The sequence below is a fragment of the Filicampus tigris genome, chromosome 1 (genome assembly GCF_054856515.1).
Source record: "Filicampus tigris isolate MCC_2025a chromosome 1, RoL_Ftig_1.0, whole genome shotgun sequence".
In the NCBI taxonomy this organism is placed as follows: Eukaryota; Metazoa; Chordata; class Actinopteri; order Syngnathiformes; family Syngnathidae; genus Filicampus; species Filicampus tigris.
Window position 1 is genome coordinate 35,208,755 of NC_141217.1, and position 24,970 is coordinate 35,233,724.

Consider the following 24,970-nt stretch of genomic DNA (forward strand, 5'->3'; position numbering starts at 1 on the left):
GACAAAGGTGAATAATTCCCAATATTTTGTAAATGACCAGCTCACCAGCAAGCTCTGAGAAGCTTGACAATGATCCTGATCATTTTAATCAGGTTTGTTGGAGAAGGGAGACATCTAAAACTGGCTGCATAGGGCCACTCGAGGATGTAGAACTATTTTTTTCAGAACCTCAGAGTTCTTAGATATGCTACATTGGACTCAGAGTGACTACGACAAGTTGTGACCAGGATGTCCTGTGCTGAGTAATAGGTTTCATTGGTCATTTCTGTATTATTTTAAACCTGTGTGTGTGTGTGTGTGTGTGTGGGTGTGTTTGTGTGCGTGGTTCTGTACCCTCGAGTGCTAGTCGTGGTGGGTGGAATCGTTTTTAACTCATGTAAAGCACTTCAAGTTTTTTTTGTATGAAAAGTGCGATAAACATAACATTTGATTCATTGATAGTATGAGCGAGCGTGAGCGCAATAACACAAAATTAATACAACAGCTCCCTATGCAAACCTAAGACCCACCAATAACACACATAGAACATAGGAGTCTACTCAAAATGACACTTTAAGACGTGCTGAAGTATATTTCAAAGTGAGTTAAAGAGAAGGGTAACCCAGACAAGAAGTCAAATCAAAGTAACTGCGTGCTTTATTGATGTAAAGCATTTTTTAAAATATAATACAGTAGTAGTAAGGCATATATTTGGTGGAGTCTGATATGCTGTGAAGTATTGTGTTGCAAGAATGACACACACACACAAGTTAGAAATGATAAACTAATTCAGTGTCTTGATCAAAACAAAATGATGCTGGGTCATGCAGGAGTGGGTGTGTGTGCGCGTGTGTGTGTGTGTGTGTGTGTGTCTATCACCCTTTCAACGATACAGATGGATTTCATTTAGCCACTCATGCATGCTTAGTAATAACCCCACAACATCAAAACAAAATACGCTTTCAAAACAAAGACAAACACTATTAAATGAATACACATAATATCTAGGTACTGTATGTCCCAGGTATGACAGTAGTAGTAGCTGTTTAGCAATGAATTGTCTCGACAGAGAAGACAAATGCTTTGAATGCACTCCAAACATTCTCCTTTCAAGCTCCATTAAAGGACTTGGCTACAGTAGAACAACCTCTGTGTTTGATTGGATACATGAGGTCAAGTACAGTTTGCAGTGGAAACTTTTTTTTTTTTGTTCAATCTGAGGCATTTTAAAGTGAGCAGGCTCAATGCCAACAAACAAAAAAAAATAATAAAGGAAAAAAAAAAAAATCTTACAGTACTTAAGACAGGAACAGACAAAACTAAAACCCAGTGTGCAGTTTGTAACCAACAAGCTGTGACTAAATTCAAACGTCACGCGTGCCAGTGCAAGAGCCTCAATGTTTTCGTTGACAATTTCAAGCAAACATAATGACACCAATAAGCCCATCATGACAAATCCAAAGGACTTGAAATTGCCTCAACGCTTTCTGCGAGGCTACATTGCAACGTAAGAGTGCGTTTGGGCAGCCAATCGACCATGATAAATGCCAGGTCTTACTCAAAGAAACAAAGCCACGACAAACACAGATAGCTGCATTTTGAAAATAATGAAATCCAATCCAACGTCTAATTAGTCCTTATGACATGCATTTCTCACACTTTTTTTTTTTTTTCCAAACACCATCAATGATGACTAAATCAGTTATTGGATATGGATATTAAATATTGAGAAGCCTATTTAAGGTGGATGATGGTAACAAACAAAACAAAAATGTGAGTACTGTACTGCATTGGGACCACCAATACACACATACACACACACACACACACACACACACACACCCAACGTACTGTAAAGTTCCAGGATGCCTGCATTACCTTAACAGTATTGTACGTTGTTATATAAAGACATTTTCCTCTTAGTAAACACCCTTATTATTACAATCATTCTCTCTCTTTTTTGTTTTTGTTTTCATACAAACATCTGAAATGCTTATTTTCCGGTTACAAAGCGATGCAAACATATTACCACACTAAACACACTTATTTGTATCTTTCTTTGTTGGCCGCCCCTCCCCCCAAAAAACGTTTTTCTTTTTTTTTAATACAATTGCATAGAAGTTTAAAAACCAGCCTTCCCCCCCAGCCCCCAGTAAAACGACTTCAGGGCATTTAAGAAACTACTAAATCTGCTAGTTACTTATTTTTCTTTCTTTTTTTTTTTTTTTTTTTTTTAAATTTTAACTCATCGTTGCCGGAGCCGCAATCCTTCACAAAAATAGACGTTTTATATTCTGTTTGTAAAGTCTGTCTCCAATTCGGCTCTCTTGACTAAGAAATGGGAAGAGGTGCGTGTGTGGGGATCGGGGGGTGCAGTGTCAGAAGGGCGGGGCCTTGACGGCGCTTGGCTCATCCGTCATAACGTTGACAAGGGACTCCATAGCACGGCCCAGATCGTCGGCCATGTGGAACAAACTGCCAATGCTCGGGCCTGCCGAGTGGGAGAGAGTTGGGGGGGAAACAAAGTGAACAAAAAGGGTAGAATTTTAAAAAAAACAAAAAAAAACAATCACTGTAAGTGACATGTCATGGTTTTTGTCCCCTTTTTTCCCCTCCATGACCCATACTACAAACAGGATGTAAGGTATGAAAAGTGCCCCCACAAAAAAAATATAATCACATAACTTGAATGTTATCGTATAAGGTCAGCCAAAAGAGGACAGCGAAGAGAGTAGAACCACTAACCTCTTATTGGTGTCCCCTTCTCCCTGCTGGCCCGCAAAGAAAAGTACGAAAGGAAGATAAGGAAGGAGGAAAATCAGTACTAGTCATAGAGTGGAAAGACAGATGAAGTTGAAGAGAAGACTCGACAAGGATGGACAGAGCATTGCATTTGAGCAAAAAGCAGACTTCTTCACCTTGGCTATGAGGGAAAGAGTTATTGAGCTGTTCCATCACTTCCTCCAGGCCAGTTGTGTCTTGGGAAGGGGTGGACAGCTCGTCATCACCTAAAACAGCAAGGAGATCTTGTAACCATGGGCATAAGTTCTATATCGTTTTTATGCTGATTTTTTTTTTTTTTTTTAGTTTTCAAAGCTTGTACCAATTCCACCATAGTGTTTCATTTACATCCATACGCATTTATTTCATATTTTTTTAAGAGAAGGGTGATGCTGTAGCTCAAAAACGTCCGCCACACAAAAATGACCGGGAGTCAAAAACAGGTGTCGGATCTAACTCAGTGTTCTAGGTGAATGTTTTGGTCTTTATAGGTCAGTCTTACGTTAAAATATAGGCAAATAAACCATTAATTAATATAAAAGATCATTTATGTATCTACTTCAAATAGGTGTTAACTCACTAAACACCGACTTGCAGTCTTGTTAGCGTTCACTATGACAGCTTCACAAAAATCGCCCAAGTGAGGCGTGAATTTAAGTCAGCAAGTCAGATGAATTATTATTAATTATTAGTTATCATGAAACTGATATGTAAACATGTGGGCTGTCAACCCAAAGACATTTTTTTTTTCAAGAATATGTTCTATGCAAGCCGCCGAGTTGAAACAAGGCATTGTGATAAATATTGCGTTTGTGGAATAAGAGTTAAACGTTTTTTAGCCATCTCTGGGGACGGCCATTTTGTCACTTCTGTCGACTGAAAATGACATCACGACTGCTCAGGTAATCACGGCTGACCTGTTTTCTGAAGCTGAGGACTTTAAGTACTACATCGCGATGTCAATTTGAATTTGATTCATCGTTCAGCCCTCCAACAAATGTATTTCTTTATCTATATTTGCCACCAAGCTTTCGGACAATAGGCGGCACATTTTACTCCACAACGCCATGACTGTCTGGAGATTTAGTTGAACCCTACACAGATTCAAGACACCTTTTTAAATGTTCTTTGACAGCAAATTACATTTTCAGTTCATTTTCAGTCCAGTTTGATCCATCGTGCTTTTTAGGTTTGTTAGGTTAGTTATTTCAATGGCAAACAAGCGAGTATCCGTGAGTATGTGCAGCGTCCTGCAAATGAAAGGCGTGAGCGCGAGCCCGTTGTCTTCTCACCCATCGTGTCAGTGGTTTGGCTGGCAGCCACGCGCAGCTGAGGCAGGGAGGAGTCGGAGCGCTGTGACGAGGTGGAAGGGGAGGACAGAGCGGTGCCGTTCACCTTGGAATCCGTCTGCCGGCAAAACACGCGTCAGACACGCAGCCAAACATGAAACTATGTGCTACTTGAACTCACAAGTGCCCTCGGTGAAAATGCAAGGTGTGTTTTGTGCTTGATTCTCCATTTTTTTTTTTTTTTTTGATGCAGGTATTTTGCAATGTACCATTGGTCCTAAGGAAGTGAGTGCTGAAAAGAAACCACTACGATCATTTGAATTCAATCATAACATCAAAGAAAAAATGTGAGTGAACATGGTGAAGATTGCCCCCCCACCCCAAAAAAAGTGAAGTTTTTTTCTGTTCACGTGACGAAACCATGATGCATGAAATGGTTTAATTATTTTGTGTACATTCTACAGTGGTGCCTTGAGATACAATAAATTAAACACTTATGGGTACTTTTTTTTTTTTTTTGCTTCAACTCAATGGACATTGTGCTTCTCCTTCTGAAGTGCTTGCCTTGGCCCCCTGGGAGCAATACAACCACCCAGACTCGGGTGTACATGGAACCTGTCTCAGCTCCTCGGTAAGCTGCAGTATAACGAGTCGATCTACGTAGACCAGAGGATAAAGAATATATGCCTGCTGTGAGTATTGTTACGTCATCTGTCTACATGTGTAGCTCCACTAATTTTCCTGCGGGTGCACATCACATTTTGATTGTTTGGATCAGGGGTCACCAACTCCGGTCCTCGGGGGCCCCTGTCCTGCAGGTTTTCCATCTCTCCTTGTTGTAACACACCTGTTAAAATGATCAGGATGGTTATCAGGCTTCCCAAGAGCTTGCTGATGAGCTGATCATTTGAATCAGGTGTGTTACAGCAGGGAGGGATGGAAAACCTGCAGGACAGGTGCCCTTGAGGAGTTGGTGACCCCTGATTTAGATCAATTCACTCCTTTTAAATTATGTATACTGGTGAAGAAAAACAAAATGTTTTGGATAAATAAAAACAAAATTAAAAATCAATATAAGTGTTTATTTTAGTCTTATTTAGCACAGTGTATGTCCTCATTTACTCCTCTGACTTCACCACCTTCTACATTTAAACTGTACAGTGTGTAAAAAGCACTCGCAATCGAGTTGTGAACCAGTTTGAAGCGCGTGCGCTAGACATGTAATTGTCTTTGTTTGACAGGAACCTCCAACCGTACGTTTTGGGGTGTGTCTGTAACGGATGAATCGCATTCACGTTCATGTCAATGAGGAACCGATCCCCCGACGAGTGATTCGAGTGAAGAGCACGGTGACGGAGCAAATTCAACTTGCAAGTTGACGCGCGCGTGGGCATGATGAACCTGCTCCAGCAGCTGCCTCAGTCGATGCAGTTGAGACTCCAGCTGTTTGTTGTGGTCCTCGAGGATCTGCATCCGGGCTTCCAGGCGCCCCTTGTGCTGCCGCAGCAGCTTGGCTTCGGCGATGAGCTCGGCGTCCCGCGCCCGCTGCGGCGACTCCGGCAGCATTTCCGGGGGCGACGGCAGCGGGGACAGGCCCTTCCTGTCGTGCGCCTTCTTCAGGCGGTCATATTCGGCTTGCAGCTTCCTGCGGCGCAGGCAGACACGACGACGGCATTAGTAATCTGACGATGCGGTCACTCGGTCCAACTGAGCTAGAGAGACGCGACAGGGCAGGACACAGGAGGTACTTGGCAGCAGAAAAAAAGGACATGGTCAAATGGCGACTCCAACTGACCTGTTTTCCTGCTCCAGGTCATTGAGGACCCGCTCCAACTCTCCCTTCTCCTCTGTTTCCATGGAGATGAGAATCTGGGCCGGGCTGCGGGGCTGGCTGAGGGGGGAGCCTTGGTTCAGAGACTGGCAGTAGTGTTGGATCAACATGTGCTCGTCATCACTGCGAACAAACATGCACACGGCAAACACACAAAAATGAGTCCCAAGCGCTTGTCAAAGCGGCAAACGGGGCTTCGCTAAAAAAGAAAAAAAAAAAAAAAAAAAAAAAGGACCCAAAATCTGGTTGGAGAAATGCAGAGCAATTCATCAACACATACAGGTTTCAGAGCGATGGTAACTGGGCCACATGTTCAGACAACCTGGCTCCAGGAAAAAAGAAAAAAAAAAAGGAAAAAAAACTAACTTTGGATACTAAATAAATTTTGCCATAATATTATCAGAGGAAAAAAAAATCACTTTTTCCCATTCTTCATTTGCAGTTACAAAGTTCAAATTGAACACAATGATGAATCCTTTGTTAATAGGTAATAAAAAAGGGAAATGGAGAAGAGTAATGTGCTAGAGGGACAGGTTTGGTATAAGGTATTTTAAAAATGTCAACATTTAAGTCGCATTGGAAAAAATGTCTGAAAACAAACAAATGCTGAGAAAGCAAATTACAATGACATAGGTCATGTGCAATCATTCTTGCACATACCTTAAAATGTACATGATGCAAACAATATCGGTGACAAAATGAATTCTAATATGCACATACATGGACCGTGCAAACAATGCAAATCCAGGAATGGCCATCTTTTCGAACCAGCTAATGTGTGCAAAGAAGGAAGCGCAGCCAGCCAACCAAGGAGTGATGACAAAAATAAAGAACAAAGCAAACAGAAAGTGTTTCTCACATGCTCTCATTGGGTGAGATACTGTCATTCAGATATGAGCCATTACGGTTCTCCATTTCTGCTAACCTGTGGAAGAAACAGAGCAGTCAGTTGCAAACATTACCTTAAATTTGTATTTTCAAGTGTCCCTTAAAGCAACACTGTGTCGTGTCGGTTTTTGTTGGTTACGGCGGCGCCATGTGGACAAAAGCGGTAGTGTTTTTGACAAAAATCAAACCACATTTCCCATGCGTGCCAGCGCGTAGTGTCGTGAAATCCTGAGCCGTCCTTATAGCGAAAGGAGGAAGTGAGTATGCCGTAAAGCAATTCAGGACATTTGTATTTTTTTTTTGTGTGTGCCAGGGTTGATCCCATCCTCCTCAAAGTTGCTTTGTGCCAGTAAAAACAATACAGACCCCCTCAGGGCATGAAGTCCCGTTCACTACTGTACTTGTAAGTCAATGTTTCATCAAAAGAGTTGTGAAAAATTGTATTAAGGTCAATTTCTTGCCCAGTGCTGCTTTAACAATCATGATGTAGTGAAAAGATACAAATAAAACGGCAACATATGCTGAACACGAAAGGATAAAAAGTCAAGATGGATTCCGGATTTGGACCAAAAGCTAGAAAGTGACTAATTTGTCATCATAGTGAAAGCTATTTCCATTATTTTTGACTCCCCAAAACGTTTTTAAAACAGCTCTCGGATATTGATCAACTTGCTGTGGCAATTGTACGTTGTTGGGTTCTAAGAATTTTTAGGTGCCGTCCCCCATGCAAGCATTGACATGACATGTGGTGAAACCAATATGAAAGTACAGTTGAATTGTGTAAGTTGACAGTTGGCGTGGTTTCACTTGCGTTTGAAGACAGCAGATGCTAGCCTGGGGGAGCAAGAACTGTCCTTTGTTGGGAATCGAATATGCAACATGTGGCTGTGACCCATCACGCAGCAGGAGGTCCGCACTGATTAGCGGCTTTGTCGACCGGCCCGCTGCTTGACCCAAAACGGATTTTATTCAGGCCCTCGCCAATGTCTTTTTAGATGGCTGTGAAGTTGACTCTTTGTGGGACCTCAACAATATCAATGGATTTTTCTGAGTTGTCATATTGACCGAGGTTTAAAGAGCCCATGCTGACACCCTGCATGATGCAAGCAGCTTCCGAACATGTCCCGACTCTCCATCTTGGTATTAATCGTTAACGGCTGCGCAATCACAGCTTCTAAAGCCATGACTCATATGAAACATATCGATCATGGTAGGCGTAGCTGGGTGTCACTCTTAAAGACAAAAAATGTACATGGAATAGGAACTCTGCATTTTTTGGATAGAAAGTCCTGCTCCTGTCATTAAGCAAATAATTGGGAAGAATATGGATTTGTTAAGACGTCCAGCTTTACAGTTGCATAGCTCAACCAGTGTGGTGTGGCACATTAGCGTGCCGTGAGAGATCATGTGGTGTGCCATGGGAAAATTATCAATTGTCAATTATTATTTTGAAAAAAAAACAACAACATATTTTCTAATAGAAAAAACGGTTTTGTTAATTTCTTTATGCCAACCACATATAGCAACAGGCAAAATAATAAAACGTTCTATCACTAGATTACAGAAAGTACGTAATGAGCCTGGTGTGCCTTGAGATTTTTGCCGATGTAAAATATGTGCCTTGGCTTGCTAAAGCTTGAGAAATACTGCTCTAGCTAACTAGCTAGATAGCAAGATAGAGAGGATAGTTACTGCGCTAGCTAGTTAGCCATCTAGGCAGACACTACCGAGTGCGCTCTCCTCCACTTCGACAGTTCAAAGTACGTAATGAGCCTGGTGTACCCTGAGATTTTTGCCAATGTAAAATATGTGCCTTGGCTCGCTAAAGCTTGAGAAATACTGCTATAGCTAACTAGCTAGATAGCAAGATGGAGAGGATATTTACTCCGCTAGCTAGTTAGCCATCTAGGCAGACACTCCCGAGTGCGCTCTCCTCCACTTCGACAGTTCGGAAAAATGGAATGTGACGTTCGGTTATTCAGAGTGCCATGAAATAAGAGTGCCGCAGCACGCGCCAGCTGCTCTGACTGGAGACGCACACGGAGCGATCAGGGCGTCGGGCAGGATGAGAAGGAAACTGTCCAAGCGAGATTTGAGGTTTGTGGGTTGACAGGCGATTTAAACGACCTCATTTATCATTTGAGTAGCCTGGATACTCAGGATAACTCAGGATGGTGACTTTTTAAATTTTTTCCCGACGTTTTCGGTTGTTTAGCGATGCTAGGTATGCAAGCAGATATAAAAATAAATAAAAAAATTAAAAAAACAGCTTTAAAGCCCTGTGCTGATTGAAGTGTCACGTAAAATGTAAAACACAATGCAACTGTAATTACGCATTGTGTTAAATCACATTTAGTTTTGTTGTGTAGTTAATGTAACGTTACAGGTGTACAGAGAACCCCACGATTTTCGCTATTCACGGGAGGAATCAGTCGCAGCACTCCTGCGCAATTTCACAATAATTGAAGCCCATTCAAAAGGCTTTGTAATTGCTGATAGAAACCGCCCACATTAGCGATAAACTCACTTCAAATCGTTTCCGTGGCTTCAAGCTGCCACCAAAGCTGTACTGTTAATCTCTTTGCGAATTAGGAGTAGGTTCTATCCATCCATCCATTTGCCACAGTGTAATTTTACTTTCAATTTCTTCCTGAGAAGCTGAGAGAGGATCTGAGCCTCTTGTGCAGCATAACTGTATGTACTTTATGTCTTACACTACCCCCAGGTGGCCAAGGCGTGCACACACGAATGAGCAGTGTGACAAAAACGATTTAATACTTTTAAATTGTATTTAATTATGTCTTTAATGTGCCGTATTTTCCGGACTATAAGCCGCACCCACGCTATTTTTTTTTTTTAGAACAATTTGGGAAAAACTTAAATAAGCCGCACCTTTATATAAGTCGCACCTATCTATGTTGAAAACTTTGATATTTACTGCATTTACAGAACGATTATGAACTGTAAATGTACATGTGTGTACCTGAGCACATTCTTTCCTAACAGTGCCTTTTAACACTGCAGCAACGTTGTTGATTAAAACAAAAGAGAACCAAGAGAAAATAAATAGTACTCATCTTCATTTCACTGCCGACTGCCGCTCCAGTTTGTCAGCTAATGTCCACCAGACTCCTCCATCTATTGTTCTACTACACTCTACATATGCACCTGTCTTGTTTTATGTTAAAGTCAGCCAATCTAACACACAACGTGCTGAATCAACAATAGCATTTCACATCGAAACAACAGAACAGACGTAACATCAGCCAATCGCATTCATGTGCACTTCAGGGACCTCTAGTCACATCCAGTTAATGGGAAATGTATTGTATTGAATTGGACTGTCATTTCGGTTAGAGCGCCCGGAACGGTGGAAGAAAAATCCACAGAATAGCCGCACCGGACTATAAACCGCATGGCTCAAAATCTAGGAAAAAAGTCGCGGTTTATAGTCCAGAAAACACGGTACGTTTTTATAAAAGTATATTATTATAGAGCACTATTTTTTCATTTAAAAACTTTTTAGGGGGAGGCGGGGGACTGAAATGGATTAATGACGTTTCCATTCATTTCAACGTGGAAAGATGATTAGAGATAAGTATTTTGAGTTCTAAGCGTGGTCTTGGAACGGCAGGTTCCTACATTAAGAGTGGCCTGTTGCCACTACGCAACTGTGTCGGGTTACCCGAAGTTCACATTTTGCCCCTTCGCCCATTCCGCCCGCGTACAAAGTACTATCTCACCCCACTCTGTCGAATTGCCGACACGACGCACGTTTGCATTACACACCTATCGTGCAGGCAAACGTGTGGCGATGGAGGACACGTTCATTGTTGCGGTCTGTGGCTACCCAGAGCTGTACGACATGGCGAGCTACGTGTACTGGGATCGAGCCAGAAAAGCGATGGCTTGGAGGAAAATAAGCGCCGAGGTTGGCATATATGGTGAATTTGTTTACTTACCTGTTGGCATGGGAACCAAGTAACATTGTGATTGTTTATAAAAAGAGCATGCGGAAGCGGATAAGACAAAGCCCCTCCTCTTTTCCATCGTGGCGCGGTGGGAAAGATCCCACTAGAGTAACCCACGAACAAATGTGAGAGACAAGTGTCGCGCCGCGAAATTACACGTTCGGTATGAGCGTAGCATTATCCACTTAAATGGATCAATTGCCATTGACCTTTTTACTGCGCTGTGCACATATTTTGGGTGCGTCAGGTTAAATCCTTCTAATGGCTTGAAAAGATATAAAGGCCGGAAAACATCAAATGTTAATACTCAGAAGAAATATTTTCCTTAAAGCCTTAAATAATACAGTATAAAGACACTAAACGTGAAATGATCATTGAAAATGACCATATTATATCATGAATATACAAGGCCAGTGTTGGTTCTGGCAGGGCCACAAAATGGCTCATGGTGGCCCACCCAAAAAGACTTAATGTAGCACCCTTATAGTGGAAGCCAACCCAAACATATTTTTTTCAAGAATATGTTCCCAGCAGGCCCACTAGTTGATTAATTTTGTGTTCGTGGAATATAAGTTAAGCAGCAAAATGCACTCGTTTTTAGCCATCTCCAGGAGCGGCCATTTTGTCTTCTGTCGACTGAAAATGACATCACAACTGCTCACGACGACCAATCACGGCTGACATGAATGCTGAATCTGAGCCGTGATTGGTCGTTGTGAGTGGTTGTGATGTCATTTTCAGTGGACAGAAGACAAAATGGCCGCCCCCAGAGATGACTAAAAACTAGTAGATAACATTTATTCCACAAACGCAATATCTATCAGAATGCCCTGTTTCAACTAGTGGGCTTGCATAGAGCATATTCTTGAAAAAAAAAAATGTTTGCGTTGACTTCCACTTCAAAGTCAAAGGACCACTGTGCTTTTAAAACCCAGAAAAAAAAGGTCTATAAAAGATGTCTTTACTCAACTTTTAGGCTCATTGAGTACAATTATATGGACTGAAACTTGGCCAAGCACTGCGTCAGGAAAGAATCAGGGCAAGCTGATCCCATGTGGGTTACATAGGTGGTATGGGGGAGGGGTTGGGGAGGCGCATCCCCTCGCAGGAAGAAGCGTGCGGCACTTAATTATTTCTCCAAAATGATGATGATTCTAAATCACATCAGTCAAAATGTTCCCGGGCCTGAGAGAGCTCTCTGGAGAAGCCATTATGTGCAAGACTCACAAGGCTGCGCACAGCGGCAGGTGCGGACTTGTGTATGCGTGCGCGTGTGTTACCGGTTGGCGTAGTGCTCGATCCGCGTGTGTGTGTCGTCATGCGAGAGCTGAGGGGATGTGCCAGGCCTGCCGGAAAAATTCAAAACAGAAGAAGACGGGAGCTTTGTGAAATGCAACCGGGAGACTCATTAATCCATATGCACCCGCACACGCCGCAGGAGCCCACAGAAGGGCAGCGGCGCCATGAGACGCCTGTAAATAAGACTCAGCCATCTCAGAGGACTTTTAAACAGTATGCGGCCTTTTTGTCCTTGAAAAATGAGGCTTGAGACTAGAAACAGACCGTGATGACAAATTCAGAGAAGTTATTTCCTTGGAGCAGAGTATGATTATTGTAGTTTCTTGGCTGGTTATTTAACTCCGGTTAGTTAGAAAAGTTCAAGACGTACTGTTGATGTTTGAAGCGTGGATGGCTGCAAAGAGCTGCAACCGTTCCCATCTTTCTATTGGGTCAATTGATCGGATTTCTTGTTGCATTACCAAAAAATTCAAGGTCAAACCAGCAACATTTCATTTTTTCTAATACTCCAACAGGAATATGTCATGCTAGCAATGTATTAGCCGCCGTAGGGAACTGGGGTCGTTGCTTTGGGCAGAGATGCAAGGAGAGGAGTGAGGTGAGGCTGTTGTTCAAATCTTGCTAGCAGATGGATTGATTGGCACTTTTCTATTCTTTGAAATATGTGCCTCGGCTCAGTATGGCTGGGAAACACTGTCCTGGTTCATCCACTATCATGGCAGATTCAAAACTGGAACAGGTACTTACGCATGGTCCACGGGCCAGAAGTTGATCAGTGTGATAGGGCTGCAAGACAGAAAAAAAACCAAAAAAAATGAGATGGTGGAAGAAGACCATGGCCAACAAGTCATGGTGGAAGCTGGCTGAGAAACAAATAAGCTGTGTTGAAGCAGCGTTATTTTAACGGACAGGGATTTGATATTTTTGCCATGGCTAGAATTAAGATACCTAGACATGTTTTTGATGCACATATTTACAGCAATTAACTTTAATATTGCATTAGTAGAGGTTTGTGATGGAGACTATGTGTTCTTACGTACAAATTTGACTAATGTCTGTGTCAAAGGAACGGCGCTTTGTCATTGCGAACAGCTGGTTTAACGGACCGCTCCTCATTGAAAACAACTTTTTGTAACAAGTGCGGCAGGTATGATTATAGAAATCTTCATAAAACAAACTACAATGCAACATTAATCACACCGTGTGCGTCACCATCTGCTTTCCATAATTACAGAATTATTTAATAGCCATACTTCATCAAAATCTTGGCAGGTACCAGGCTGCTAAAAAACAGATAAGCTTGACAGTATTTCCTGGGATGGAAACTAGTGCGGTGCTTTTTTTTTCTTGTGTAAATATGTAACTATCCTGCAACGTCCTGCCACGGGTACCCTTTAAAAAAAAAGATGTCTAAAAAGTCTATGCCGCTAATAGATACAGACCTCGTGTCTATTGCTCTGTTTAGCGATGGTAACTAGGCATTTTTGAAAAGCCACTTCTCATGTCTGTCTCTCAGCTGGACAACCAGTATAAACAGACCTTTGACTAGTCACTCATAATGAGAATGCAACAGAAATTGGGAAGCGAGGAGGAGCCATGAGCTGAACTCCATTATACCTCACCAGACGACCTGTTAGATGAATGTGGAAAAACACATGGCAGATGTAGTGGTACATGCGGAACTATTATAAAAGACCAAATGTGCGAGTAGTAATAGGAGTGCAATATGATTCCTTTATATATAAAAAAAAAAAAAAAAGACACCAAAGGAGAAAGGAGATGCTCAAACTGGGTACCCCCACGCTTATATTCAGTGTACGCCTTCATTACAGAGCCTAAAAGAGGATGTATCGGCTGAGAGGAATCAGTTCTTCTTGCAAGATTTACTTCAGGCTTTGAACTATTTACAGGAATACAGCTCTTTGGACTCAAATTTGCCAGACTCCACTGTTTCCTTTTGGACTTTGAAGATTTTTCAGCACAAAAACACAGATTCTATACCACATCGCTAGTCCTAAAATGCCACACTGGCATACACTCTTACAATCAGCGAAAAACTGCTATTTTATTCCAGTGGACCCCTGGTATTTGCAGCAGATGGGGGCCGGACCGGCCCGTGAATAGCTAATATTACAAGGGACACCCATTGAAATGCATTGGGGGGGAAGGGGGGGGGGAATAAACATAAAACCAAAAGATTCTTTTAAAAATGCTGATATACAGAGAGGAAAAGGGAACCCCCCCCCCCCACACACACACACAACATTAAAAAATATTTTAAAAAATAAGTAATTAATCTGTGAATATAGGAGTCTGTGGGTGCTGCGGTTTGCAGGGGTCCACTGTAGTTTACTGAGAAACTGGCTACATTTACATGGACAACATTTCTTTAATCAGATCATCACAGTTCAGATTAAAATTCTGATTGGATGCACTGTTTTCACGGACACTAAAAACATTGATCCGATTAGGACTTGTGTGTTCATGCATCACAATTTCGATCGGAACAAATTATTTTGACACCCGCAGATCGACCAAATATACCGGAAATAGTATCAGAGGAAGAAGCCGTTGTTACTTCCGTGTCAACAAAACATCGCTTCGCCCGTTTCTACTTGAAACGTTAGCATTATTTCATGTATTTTTACATCGAGTTAACACTTCCTAATGGAGCTGAAAATGTTCCAGTTCAGTCTTGCGCCCGCCATGTCTTTCGTTTGCTTTGCTTCTAGTAGCTTCCGAGGGTAACAGAAATGTGTATACTGACGTCACAGACCGGGCTTGGTCGGGTCAGAATATTCCGAATGGGGTGTGTGCATGAAGCATTTTTATTCCAATCAGGCTTTTAATCCGAACAAATGTGTCCATGTAAAAGTAGCCACTGTGACTGTCTCCATGTAGATTTGTATGTTTGTATTACACTGCCCCCAGCTGGCCAAGGCGCGTACAGCAGAAGGAGCAGCACAATGTCCATTGAACAAAAGTAAAAAAAAAAAAAAATACAAGGAAAAAATGTTATTTTGTACAAAATAATCGAGTGCTATTTTTCTTGTTAAAAAAAAAAAACGAAGATTTTTTTGGTGTTACGAGCGTGGTCAAGGAAAAAAAAGGAAATTATATCGGAAGGAACCACTGAATATTGATTGAGATAATATAGAAAAGTCACGATGTAGAACGCAATAGACCCAATTTCAACAAAAGCTGCACACGCATCATTGACTCAAAACAACGGGATACACACGTATGCCTGTCAAGATTTGTTTTTTAGTGTGGACTTATGTTTTTCTTTAATAGTTTCAAACAATATCAACATGCTTAATTGGTGTGTGTACGGGTGTAGGAATCGGAGTGGAAAGGGGTTCCATTTTTTTCTCAATTCCAAGAGCCAACGGGCCATTACAGAAACAGCGAAGGAGCCTGCCAGCTATTAAACGCACTGACTAGACCGAGGACATAATCAGTAATGCCCACGTTTGCGGTGCTCATTTAATATCTGGTAAGTTAGAGAGTCGCTCCATGTCATTCAACTCTTAATTCACTCACATTCTTGTTTGTTATGTTCACCTCCGGAAACTAAAAGTAGCCCTATAATGCGGTCCCACCAAGATGGTCGTCACAACAATTGGAAGCGATTCTCAGTTCCCTTTAGCAGACTAGCTAGCTACGTTGCTCACCCTGCCATGCAAGTAGAGTTAGCTGTGAGGATGTCGTTCTCCTTTCTATTGACGGCGGCCCAAGCAGGGCTCGCAGTCTCTCTCGTGTAAACACTAGGTTTCCCCACTAAACAAAGATGAACATTGGGCCACTTTGTTGCATCTTCCTCTCGCTCTGTAATCCCACAAGGGTCATAAAGTTGCTTTCCATCTGTCAACTTTAGTTGCATCAAAGTCATTTTTGGAATCCATTCCAGTTAGTCATCGTGTGTACATATTAACGAACCCCACTGATCTTTGTGATTCAACAGCGCGCACGCATCCTGATGACGCTATATTTGTTTAAAAACTGAAAATGAATCTGTAGGCTTTGTGAAAACAAGAGACTCACGTTTCCATGTTGTCGCCTTCCAGGATGGTCTGGACAGGTAGGTAGCCCATACGTGGGTGCTTGGTAAAGTAGCGCTTGGTCCTGAATTTGTTCTTCAGTACCTTGGCAAAATCCCTGACGTCCTCACCGGATGTAGTCTAGAGGATAAAAGGGGATTTATAAAAAAAAATAAAAAAAATAAAAATGATGAACGTGGTGTTGCATTTTCATTTCGCAGATAAACAAAATAAATGACTTGCTCGCCAAGGATGAAATATTCATTTTCTTAGCCTGATTATCATTTCTGAAAGATTGGACTTTTTCTGCAAGCAGATTAAATCCCCACTCATGGACAGAAAAATAATGATGCATCAATCACCAAGACTTTGTTAGAAGATCATGGCACTTAAAAAGCGCCCCATCACATTGCCCCAATGTCATCCTGACTCAGCTTATACTCTAGTCTGCGTATTAACCAGCATTATTCTCCTCCATTTCTTTCTTTCATCTAAAGACCCTGTAAAGTGAATTCAGAGATTTATTTCCCAATATATTCAACACTTGGAAGTACGTCAGCTATAGTACGCATTACAAAGTTTTGGACATACAGCGTTAAACCGTTTTCCGCCATTTCGGTTATCCTGATTTTTGGGTGTGGCTAAAACAGCGCTCAGTGACTTCCTTGGGTATCTGGCATGAGTCCAGCCTCGCCCACTATACAAGAACTTGAGCGCCTTTGTTCACGTCAGTGATTAAACTGGCACAACTGTGAGTTACTTTAATTACAAAGCCAATTTTTACAACTACAGAAGTACAGTGCGGTTGGCTAGTAAGCTGTGCCTACACCCTGAAAATGCATCTACCCTGAAAGTTCCAATTTATAGAACAACTCAGTGTTGTTATTTGAATCCCCGAGTGAGGAAGTGAAGTCGCAAACAAGCTCATTGCCTGTCCATAGGCTGAGAGGAGTCTTGGAAGCCTGTTAGCTTGCAAGGTAGCTGTTGGCTAGCGCCTCTTGTCGTGGCATGGAAAACCCAGTGACGACCTGATGGGATTCCAGCCACTAGAAATATATTTTCACGGCTCTAACAGGTAGGGATCTGTAGGCATAAGAAAGATGCTAGACAAAGTAGCGGTAGGGGTGTTTGTTGCTTATGTTGTAGCTGTAAGCAGCGTTCTAACAAGTGAACAGGAACCAAAACATGTGGCTGTTATGCCCAAAAAATACTGAGTGCTGCTTAGGTGAAAACTATACACATTCGAGTTCAGAATGAGGCACTGTTATTCGGAGAATCTTTCAATCAAAAACACGAGACAGTTGGCTTGCTTAATGCACATGCCCATCACAGAAACCAGTGGTTCTCAAATCTTTCTTAGCATCCCCTCCCCTGAGCCTCTGTGGCACCCGCCTCATCAGCAACGCATTTAGCATTGTGGGTGACTCCAGCCACAAACTGGCCACAACTCAAACTTCTCCTTACTAGCATCAGGGAAAAAGGTATCGCAGACTTTTGAACAGCTTCATCCACCAAGCTGTCAGTTATTTCTAGCCAATTTCGTGGGGCTTTGCATGTATGAAAATTGATTTTGCTTCCTGACGACTACAATTTCAAATGTGTATCAGACCTTATTGTTTTCCAAAATGAAATGTTATAAAACGCTGGCATCTCAGTGTCGTTGCGGCGCAGCCTCGATGGTCTGTCACAATATGTCCTTACATGAAAGTGGTCCCATGTGCAAAAAAGCGTTGACACCACACAGCAACCCTAGAGCAGTGTTTCTCAACCTTTATTGAGCCAAGGCACACCACTTAGCAATTCACAAAAAGTATATAAAAAGGTTAATTATGTAACTTCAGTCATTTAGTGGAAGAGTATTTCATTGTTCTTCCTGTTACTATATGTGGTTGGCATAGATACATTAACCCAAAAAAAGTTATTCGAAAATGGCACATGTAATGTGGTTGAGTATCAATGCCCTAGAGAACTGTGCTAAGCAAGCTAGCTCAAGGGTCCCCAACCACCGGGCCGCGGACTGGCACCGTGCCGCAGGCCACTTTGAACCGGGTCGCGGCGGGCCACACAGACGAAAGAAAGAAGAAAAAAAAAAAAGTATAGTAATTCCGGTTTATTTATTATCCGAGGCTGAAAAACATTTTATTTTGAAAAGTGACCGGATTCTCTCCATTACATCCATCTATGACTGACTTAACACATGCCAAGTTGTCTCCGTCTCGTAATGCTAATATTAAAATGCACAAGCTAGCAAATGAGTAAAATCATTTGGAAAGTTCCCGCCCCCCAGCTACATCTCACGTGTGCACAGAAGATACTTTAATGGCCGCTGTGTGTCGTTGCGGTGTATTTTTCCAGCGTGACGTGCCGACAGCCGGCCCGACGCCACAGGGGGTAAAGCATCCGTCACTTTTGGCCAACGTCGGATTGGTCTATCTAGGCCTTTAGTTTTCCAGCAATCTGCTAGGACACATTCAATGCCACAGCCTCACTGATGCATCACTGCTTCTCTGTCCAATATTTTGCATTTTATCTTTTGACTGATAACATAAAATAGAACATTAGGGAGCCAACAAGAGTTTGAGCGGGCAAAAATACATTTTTTTCATGCTTGATTCTCAGTCTGTATACAATTAAAAAAAAACTCAAAAGGTGCAATGGAGATATTTGGAGAACACTGTTTATTAGTAATGAGGATGTTGCTTAAAATCTTTTTTGTTAACTCGGCTCTTAACTACAATTGCAGGGAAACTTCAGTTTACGAGGCTTGCCTGTTGAATAAAAGATACTGTTTGCTCAAGGAAAAGCAAAATGCTATCTGTGAACTAGTCCTATAATGAGCCTGGGTAATTGCACATCTGAGTAGGGGGAGGATTTTCATAACAGTGACAGGCGCAGAGTATTTTCAGACAGTCAGGCACCAGAATGTGTGTCGTTTTATTTACTTAGTTCGATAGAGGATGAATATAGATGTGCTCATACCGGGGTGCAGTACTCCACCATAGGGTACTGCATCTTGTGTCCCTTGGCGACACGACCGGAGAAGAAGCAGCTTTGGCAAATGTCATAGTTGAAATGTTTCAGACTGCGGTATCTGCAATTGTGAGAGAACCAAGGGGGAGGTCAAAAAATGGAGATGCCTAAATAGGCAACCAAGAAAGTAAGTCAATCAATGACAACAATAAGCCACCGTATGGCCCTGCTGTCACCACAGAGGCAGTGGTTCCAACCTTTTTCCTAGCAAAAAACAGAGAGCAATTTATTCCCCGGCCTTTGGGCTTTTCAACAAAATGTATTGCCACTCATCAGGAAAGAAAGCAGCCACAACCTCTTTGGATCCCAAAATAAAAAAAGTTTTTATAGTTATTTTAATGGTTGCACAAACAATGGCGGTTGCACACTAGACTTCCAAGGACAAAACTTGTGTTCCATCTGAGGGACGGCATATGAACTGACAATTCATGGTATTCAAGCACTAGCATGTATAAAACTCCCAGATCAAACACTTTGTCTGATTTTTTTTTTTTTTTTCCTTAAGGATAATCAAACGGAGAGGGTCCATTTAAAGTTTACGTATGAATTGATAGGCATGCTGAAAATCTTAAGCTTGGACTGTACATTTATTAGCCGGTATAAGAAATGTGAATGCTGAATAATAATTAAAACTGTCCTCCTTATATTTTCTCGTCTTGAAAATAATCATTACCTTATTTTAATGTAGAGAAAACTCGATCAAAACACGTAATACTACAGAGTCGAGATGTCTGGGCTAAATGCTAAGGCTAAATAAGAATAAGAATAAGAATGCCTTTATTGATCCCACAGTGGGGAAGCGTGCCAACATGCCCTGGTACCTTTAGCATGTGTGTACACCAGTGTACACACAGTGTACACCAGTGTACACACAGTGTACACCAGTGTACACACAGTGTACACACAGTGTACACCAGTGTACACACAGTGTACACCAGTGTACACACAGTGTACACCAGTGTACACACAGTGTACACCAGTGTACACACAGTGTACACCAGTGTACACACAGTGTACACCAGTGTACACACAGTGTACAAGTTACTTTACACATTACTTGCTTTAAAAAGTAACTTTACTGATTACTTGATTTTAAAAGTAATTCAGTTAGTAAGTTATTTTAATAGTTACAATCATCAGATATTGCCAATACTACTTAACGTATAAATGACATCTGTTTTGCCACTTATTTGGAAGTGCATTTTTAACAGTGACATTTAAGAATACATTTTTGGGTTATTAAAAATAAAGACCCTGTTTTTGACTTTTATTATTATTACTACTATTTTATTTTATTTAAATAGTATTTTTGGGATTTCACTTAACATGAATACATAAAAAAAAAATAAAGTCAGTCTTTTTTACTTTACATATGTATTTAACTATTAATGTTGTAATGGGTAACATTTGTAATTTGTTTATAAATACAACAATTAAATTCGGAAACCTGCAGTCACACAATCTTTTGGGACTTTTCCTTTAAGCTTGAATGCAGACTGTCCAACGATTCTTTTTTTTTTTTGGGACGTAGTATTATTGAGCTAGATAACGCTCTGTTGACAACACAGTATGCGCTGTTGTTTTTAGCTGACACAATCGGTGAAAACGTGACACGACGCATGCATGATGTCACTTCCTCAGACGGAAATGTGAAGTTGAAGACCCCCGCAATGCCTCGCTATGTTCAAGCTGTAAATATCAGCGTTTCCTTTTCTTACATGTTCTATAATATAGTTATTTGTTGAATGCCTTCAGTGAGTACTATCGTGTTTGGAATCAAGTGTCCTCCTCTATTTTATTTTTCATTAACTTTTAGTTTTGTCGCAGGTACAATATATGCATGGGAGTTCACCCATGAAAACTGACCATCAAGTTGAAGTAAATAAGATTCGGTGCAGTAACGGTTTGTCATGCTTGAAGAGCAACTGTAGTCTGATTACTTTCCTGGAAATACTGGAAAATGTGCGCATTTTGGAGTAACGTGTTACCGACATCACTAGTGTAACACTGCGCATTTGCTGTAAGGAATACAGTTAAAATGACATCTAACAAGGAAACAACACAGAGGGAACAGTGGCATTTTCTCTACAACCATTTCTCTGAATGTTGAAGAAATAAAGATTAATGAAGTATAAAAGAATACATTCCATCACTTAAAAAAAATGGCTGTTGGTACATGGTTAAGATTGTAGCGATGAGACCACTGGGTGCACTTATAACGTAGTTTCACGCCCAGTACTCAACAATACATACAGACAAGAAGAGCCTTAGACTCATTTTGTTTCAATTTAGGCTTCAGTGAAAACTACATTAATTTCATGTTTTATTGACCTATATGAGGGAACATTGGCGATGCGTCAAAATTCCCCACCAATGTCTGCTCACACGTGTGTTAAGGAGATACTTTGTGCTGACCTGAAGCCGATGATTGGACACTCCTTGCAAATGTTGCACTTGGCCTGGTGTTTGGCGGTCTCAGCGGCAGCCACGCGGTGCAACACGGGCAGCCACACCATGGACTGAGGTTCCAAACGCATCCAGTCCAAGAACATGGCAGCCTCCAGTTCTGGCTTGTTGTTGGCCTGAAGAGGGCGCAAAGGAAGAAGTTGGAGTGCACAGTATCATTTATGATGACATGGGTTTGGCGGGAAACAAGAACCCGCAATATTTGAGCTTGAATGATGTCAAGGCAGAAACTGACTTTGAAGAGATTTATTTTATGGCTGACGATCGTCACTAATACGAGATAATTTTGTGTCGTTTTAATACTACAGTAGTGCTTTTCTACTGTACATATATAGATTAGCTGACCGCATTAATTACACTGTCATTGTATTATAAAGGCACAAGTCTCCAGCTTTAGCGGCTAGCAGTTGTCATCATTAGCAACAAGTGCCCGACTGGTAGTTCAACAGCTGTTCCTTAGCTTACTTTTTTTTTCTCTTCTTTTTCAATATTGTGGACATAGATAACTGTGTAATGCACTGTCCATGTTTAAAGGAAGGTGCCTTAAATTGCACTTCAAGGTATTTTTCCTTGAAAAAAATAAAATAAAATAAAAATGTCTTCATTTATTTTATAAAAACACTTGCTCATTAAATTATTTTAAGAAACCATTCAGCTCAAAATGTCTGGCAGAATACCTTATTTTATGATCAGTGTGTGTGTGTGTGTGTGTGTATGTGGACATAAGTTCATTTTATTTCTCATAAATATACACTCAGCACCCCATCTTAACAGAAAAAAACTGAAATGTAGACATTTTTGGAAATTTATGAAAAAAGAAAAACTGAAGTATCATATGGTCAAACGTACTCAGATCCTTTGCAGCGACCTTCATATTTAACGCACATGCTGTCCATTTTTTCTGATCAACCTTGACATGGTTCTGCTCCTTTATTGGAGTCCAGCTGTGTTTAATTGTGTTTAAACTGATTGGACTTGATTAGGAAAGGCACACGCCTGTCTATATGAGACCTTACAGCACACAGTGCATGTCAGAGCAAATTAGAACCATGAGGTCAAAGGAACTGCCCGAGGAGATCAGAGACAGATATTGTGGCAAGGCACAGATCTGGCCAAGGTTACAAAAGAATGTCTAAATGTATTTGCGAGTCTAACAATATTATCAGGCCAACAAAGGCAAATGCTGAATAACTGTCCTTGTATTTTGTCATCTTCAAGATAATCATTGTCTTATTATTCTAATGTAGAGAAGACCTTGTACGATCACAACACGTAAAAAAAAAAAAAAACTGCAGCCAGGCAACCAATAGTAAGAACACTCGGCAAACGGATGGCACTTACAAACTGGAAGCAGCTTCGCACAGAGGGCTCGATGTTGGAGCCACCGAACGATGCCACCTCGCCAAGTTGCCGCGGGATCTGAATGGAGTCGTGGAGGAGAAGACCGAGGCGACGCTGGTCACAGAAACCGGTGGCGCTCGCAACCTGCCTGAACAAGACTGTCAAAGGGGGAAGCAATTCAGTACTAATATCATTGTCTATTGCACTCTATGGCCGAACAAATATTCTGTGTCTAGAGTGGCCTTTCAAATGGTGGGAAATGAAAAAGCACAAACACTCTGTCACTGTACTAAAATACTTGGCATGGCATTCTCCGAACACAGCCATGGCACTTACTGAGCATCAAATCAGATTGTTCTGATGTCATACTTGCGCGGCACTCCAGAGGGCAAAGGCATAAACCATCTCTAGACCTTTTCATAATGTTTGTAAACAATCGGATTTAGGGTACTTCTGGATGGGCGAAAGTGATTGACTGCCACTGATTTGAAAAGGATATGATCACAAAAAAAGGGAAAAAAAAAAAGATATTCCCTAAAAAGGTTCAGCTATCTTTCAATTTCCATTAAAAAAAAAAATCTAGTGCAATCTGTGCGTAAGGGAAGATAAATAAAATAAAGAGGGAATGTTGACAATGAGAATGTCAACCATAGTTGACTTTTCACCTTTTTTTTTTTTTTTTTTTTTTTAAAACATATGGGCGGCATTCTGTCTCCCTTGGAAGCAATTTATGATATGCGACATCTTTTCAACTTGACACTTGGCACATTTAAGCTACGGCAGCAGAGAAGAAGTCTGAATTGGTCCATAGATTCGCTTGCAGAGTTCATTTCTTTGGCATCACTCGGTATTTACAAGCTTTCCAAACGAGTCGAAGCCAACAATAATTTCTAGTGTTGCTATTCAAGGGCGAATATGACTTACATCTGTATTTGTCCTCCAGGTGGGCCTTGCAGAGTGAAATGATTCCAGTTTTGAAGGATAGCGTGCGAATCTTTCCGCTGCGACCTCTGTCAAATCCCAAAAATCACAAAAACTCCAAAGTCTGACATCGCTTCGAAGCAGTGAGTGACTCTTGTGTGCACCTACGTGTCATAGACGTTGAGTAGCCAGTTGAGGCACATGTCGACGCTCAGAGGGACACTGACCAGGTGTGCGTGACTCTGCTCCAGCCGCTGATACAGGCTGGTCAGGCAGGCTACCAGCTGGGAGATGTCGAGCAGCTGCTCATTCTGCTTCAGGCCGTGCTGCTCGAACACTTCGCATGACATTGGCATGCTCAGCAGGTCCACTGACAAGAAAGGAGAAGACGGTGAGAACACCGGCGTCCTTCGAACCAGCTCAAAGGACGGTGGCGAGAGAGCAATGAGGTAGCATACTTGAGATGACATTTAAGACATCGATTGAAAAGTATTCAAGCCCACATGCTGCTTACAGTGAAGACTCCCACCGCACGTTATGTGTGTAGTGTTGACTTAGGTCAGGTTGTTTGATTTAACTTTGTATGCCTTCAATTCAAACCATTAAAAAAAGTCTTAGCAATGATCCAAGGAAAATGAAAAGATTTTCGCAAAGAGTATGAGCAGACTGGACAAAAAAAAAAAGGGTTAGGTCAAGATAAAAAAAGACCAGACAAACAGACTTGGCTAGACAAGACATTCCAGTAAATACAATTCATTCATTCAATTCAATGACAATGCTCTCAGCTCATTGCAACATTTGAATCTCAAATCCTCTTTTCCTACTGCAATGAAAACAAAGGCCATCATTCTGTTCCATACCTTCATTGTGTGTGTTAGAATTATGCTAGCTGACATTCCTAATTCAGTTTTGTGGTTGTTTTAAATACACAAGGCGTGATAGAAGCATCTTTGTTGAAGAATTGTTTACGATCTAACAAACTGTTGCTTGTTGTGAAGTGACTGAGTTTGCTGCCAACATCAAGCGCTCGCGAGTCAAAGGAAAAAAGGTATATAGATGGGGGGGGGGAGGGGAGGAGAGAGAGAGAGAGAGAGAGAGAGAGAGAGAGAGAGAGAGAGAGAGAGAGAGAGAGAG

At 41.5% G+C, this 24,970-nt stretch overlaps 1 protein-coding gene across 4 annotated transcripts in view; it reads right to left on the bottom strand.

The window, feature by feature from the left end:
* Positions 1 to 613: 613 nt before the first annotated feature.
* Positions 614 to 24,970, bottom strand: part of dmd (dystrophin) — a 166,031-nt gene continuing 141,674 nt past the window's right edge. For all 4 annotated transcript variants that reach the window (XM_086036598.1, XM_086036590.1, XM_086036582.1 and 1 more), the window contains 14 exons: positions 24,005 to 24,206; positions 23,840 to 23,925; positions 22,916 to 23,073; positions 21,524 to 21,690; positions 19,058 to 19,169; positions 16,083 to 16,219; positions 12,786 to 12,824; positions 12,020 to 12,085; positions 6,740 to 6,805; positions 5,845 to 6,003; positions 5,451 to 5,694; positions 4,053 to 4,167; positions 2,898 to 2,987; positions 614 to 2,470 (listed from right to left, as the gene is read on the bottom strand). In XM_086036598.1, the coding sequence (XP_085892724.1) occupies positions 2,358 to 2,470; positions 2,898 to 2,987; positions 4,053 to 4,167; positions 5,451 to 5,694; positions 5,845 to 6,003; positions 6,740 to 6,805; positions 12,020 to 12,085; positions 12,786 to 12,824; positions 16,083 to 16,219; positions 19,058 to 19,169; positions 21,524 to 21,690; positions 22,916 to 23,073; positions 23,840 to 23,925; positions 24,005 to 24,206 (1,754 nt within the window). In that variant the 3' untranslated portion in view covers positions 614 to 2,357. The remainder of the gene's footprint in view (positions 2,471 to 2,897; positions 2,988 to 4,052; positions 4,168 to 5,450; positions 5,695 to 5,844; positions 6,004 to 6,739; positions 6,806 to 12,019; positions 12,086 to 12,785; positions 12,825 to 16,082; positions 16,220 to 19,057; positions 19,170 to 21,523; positions 21,691 to 22,915; positions 23,074 to 23,839; positions 23,926 to 24,004; positions 24,207 to 24,970) is intronic.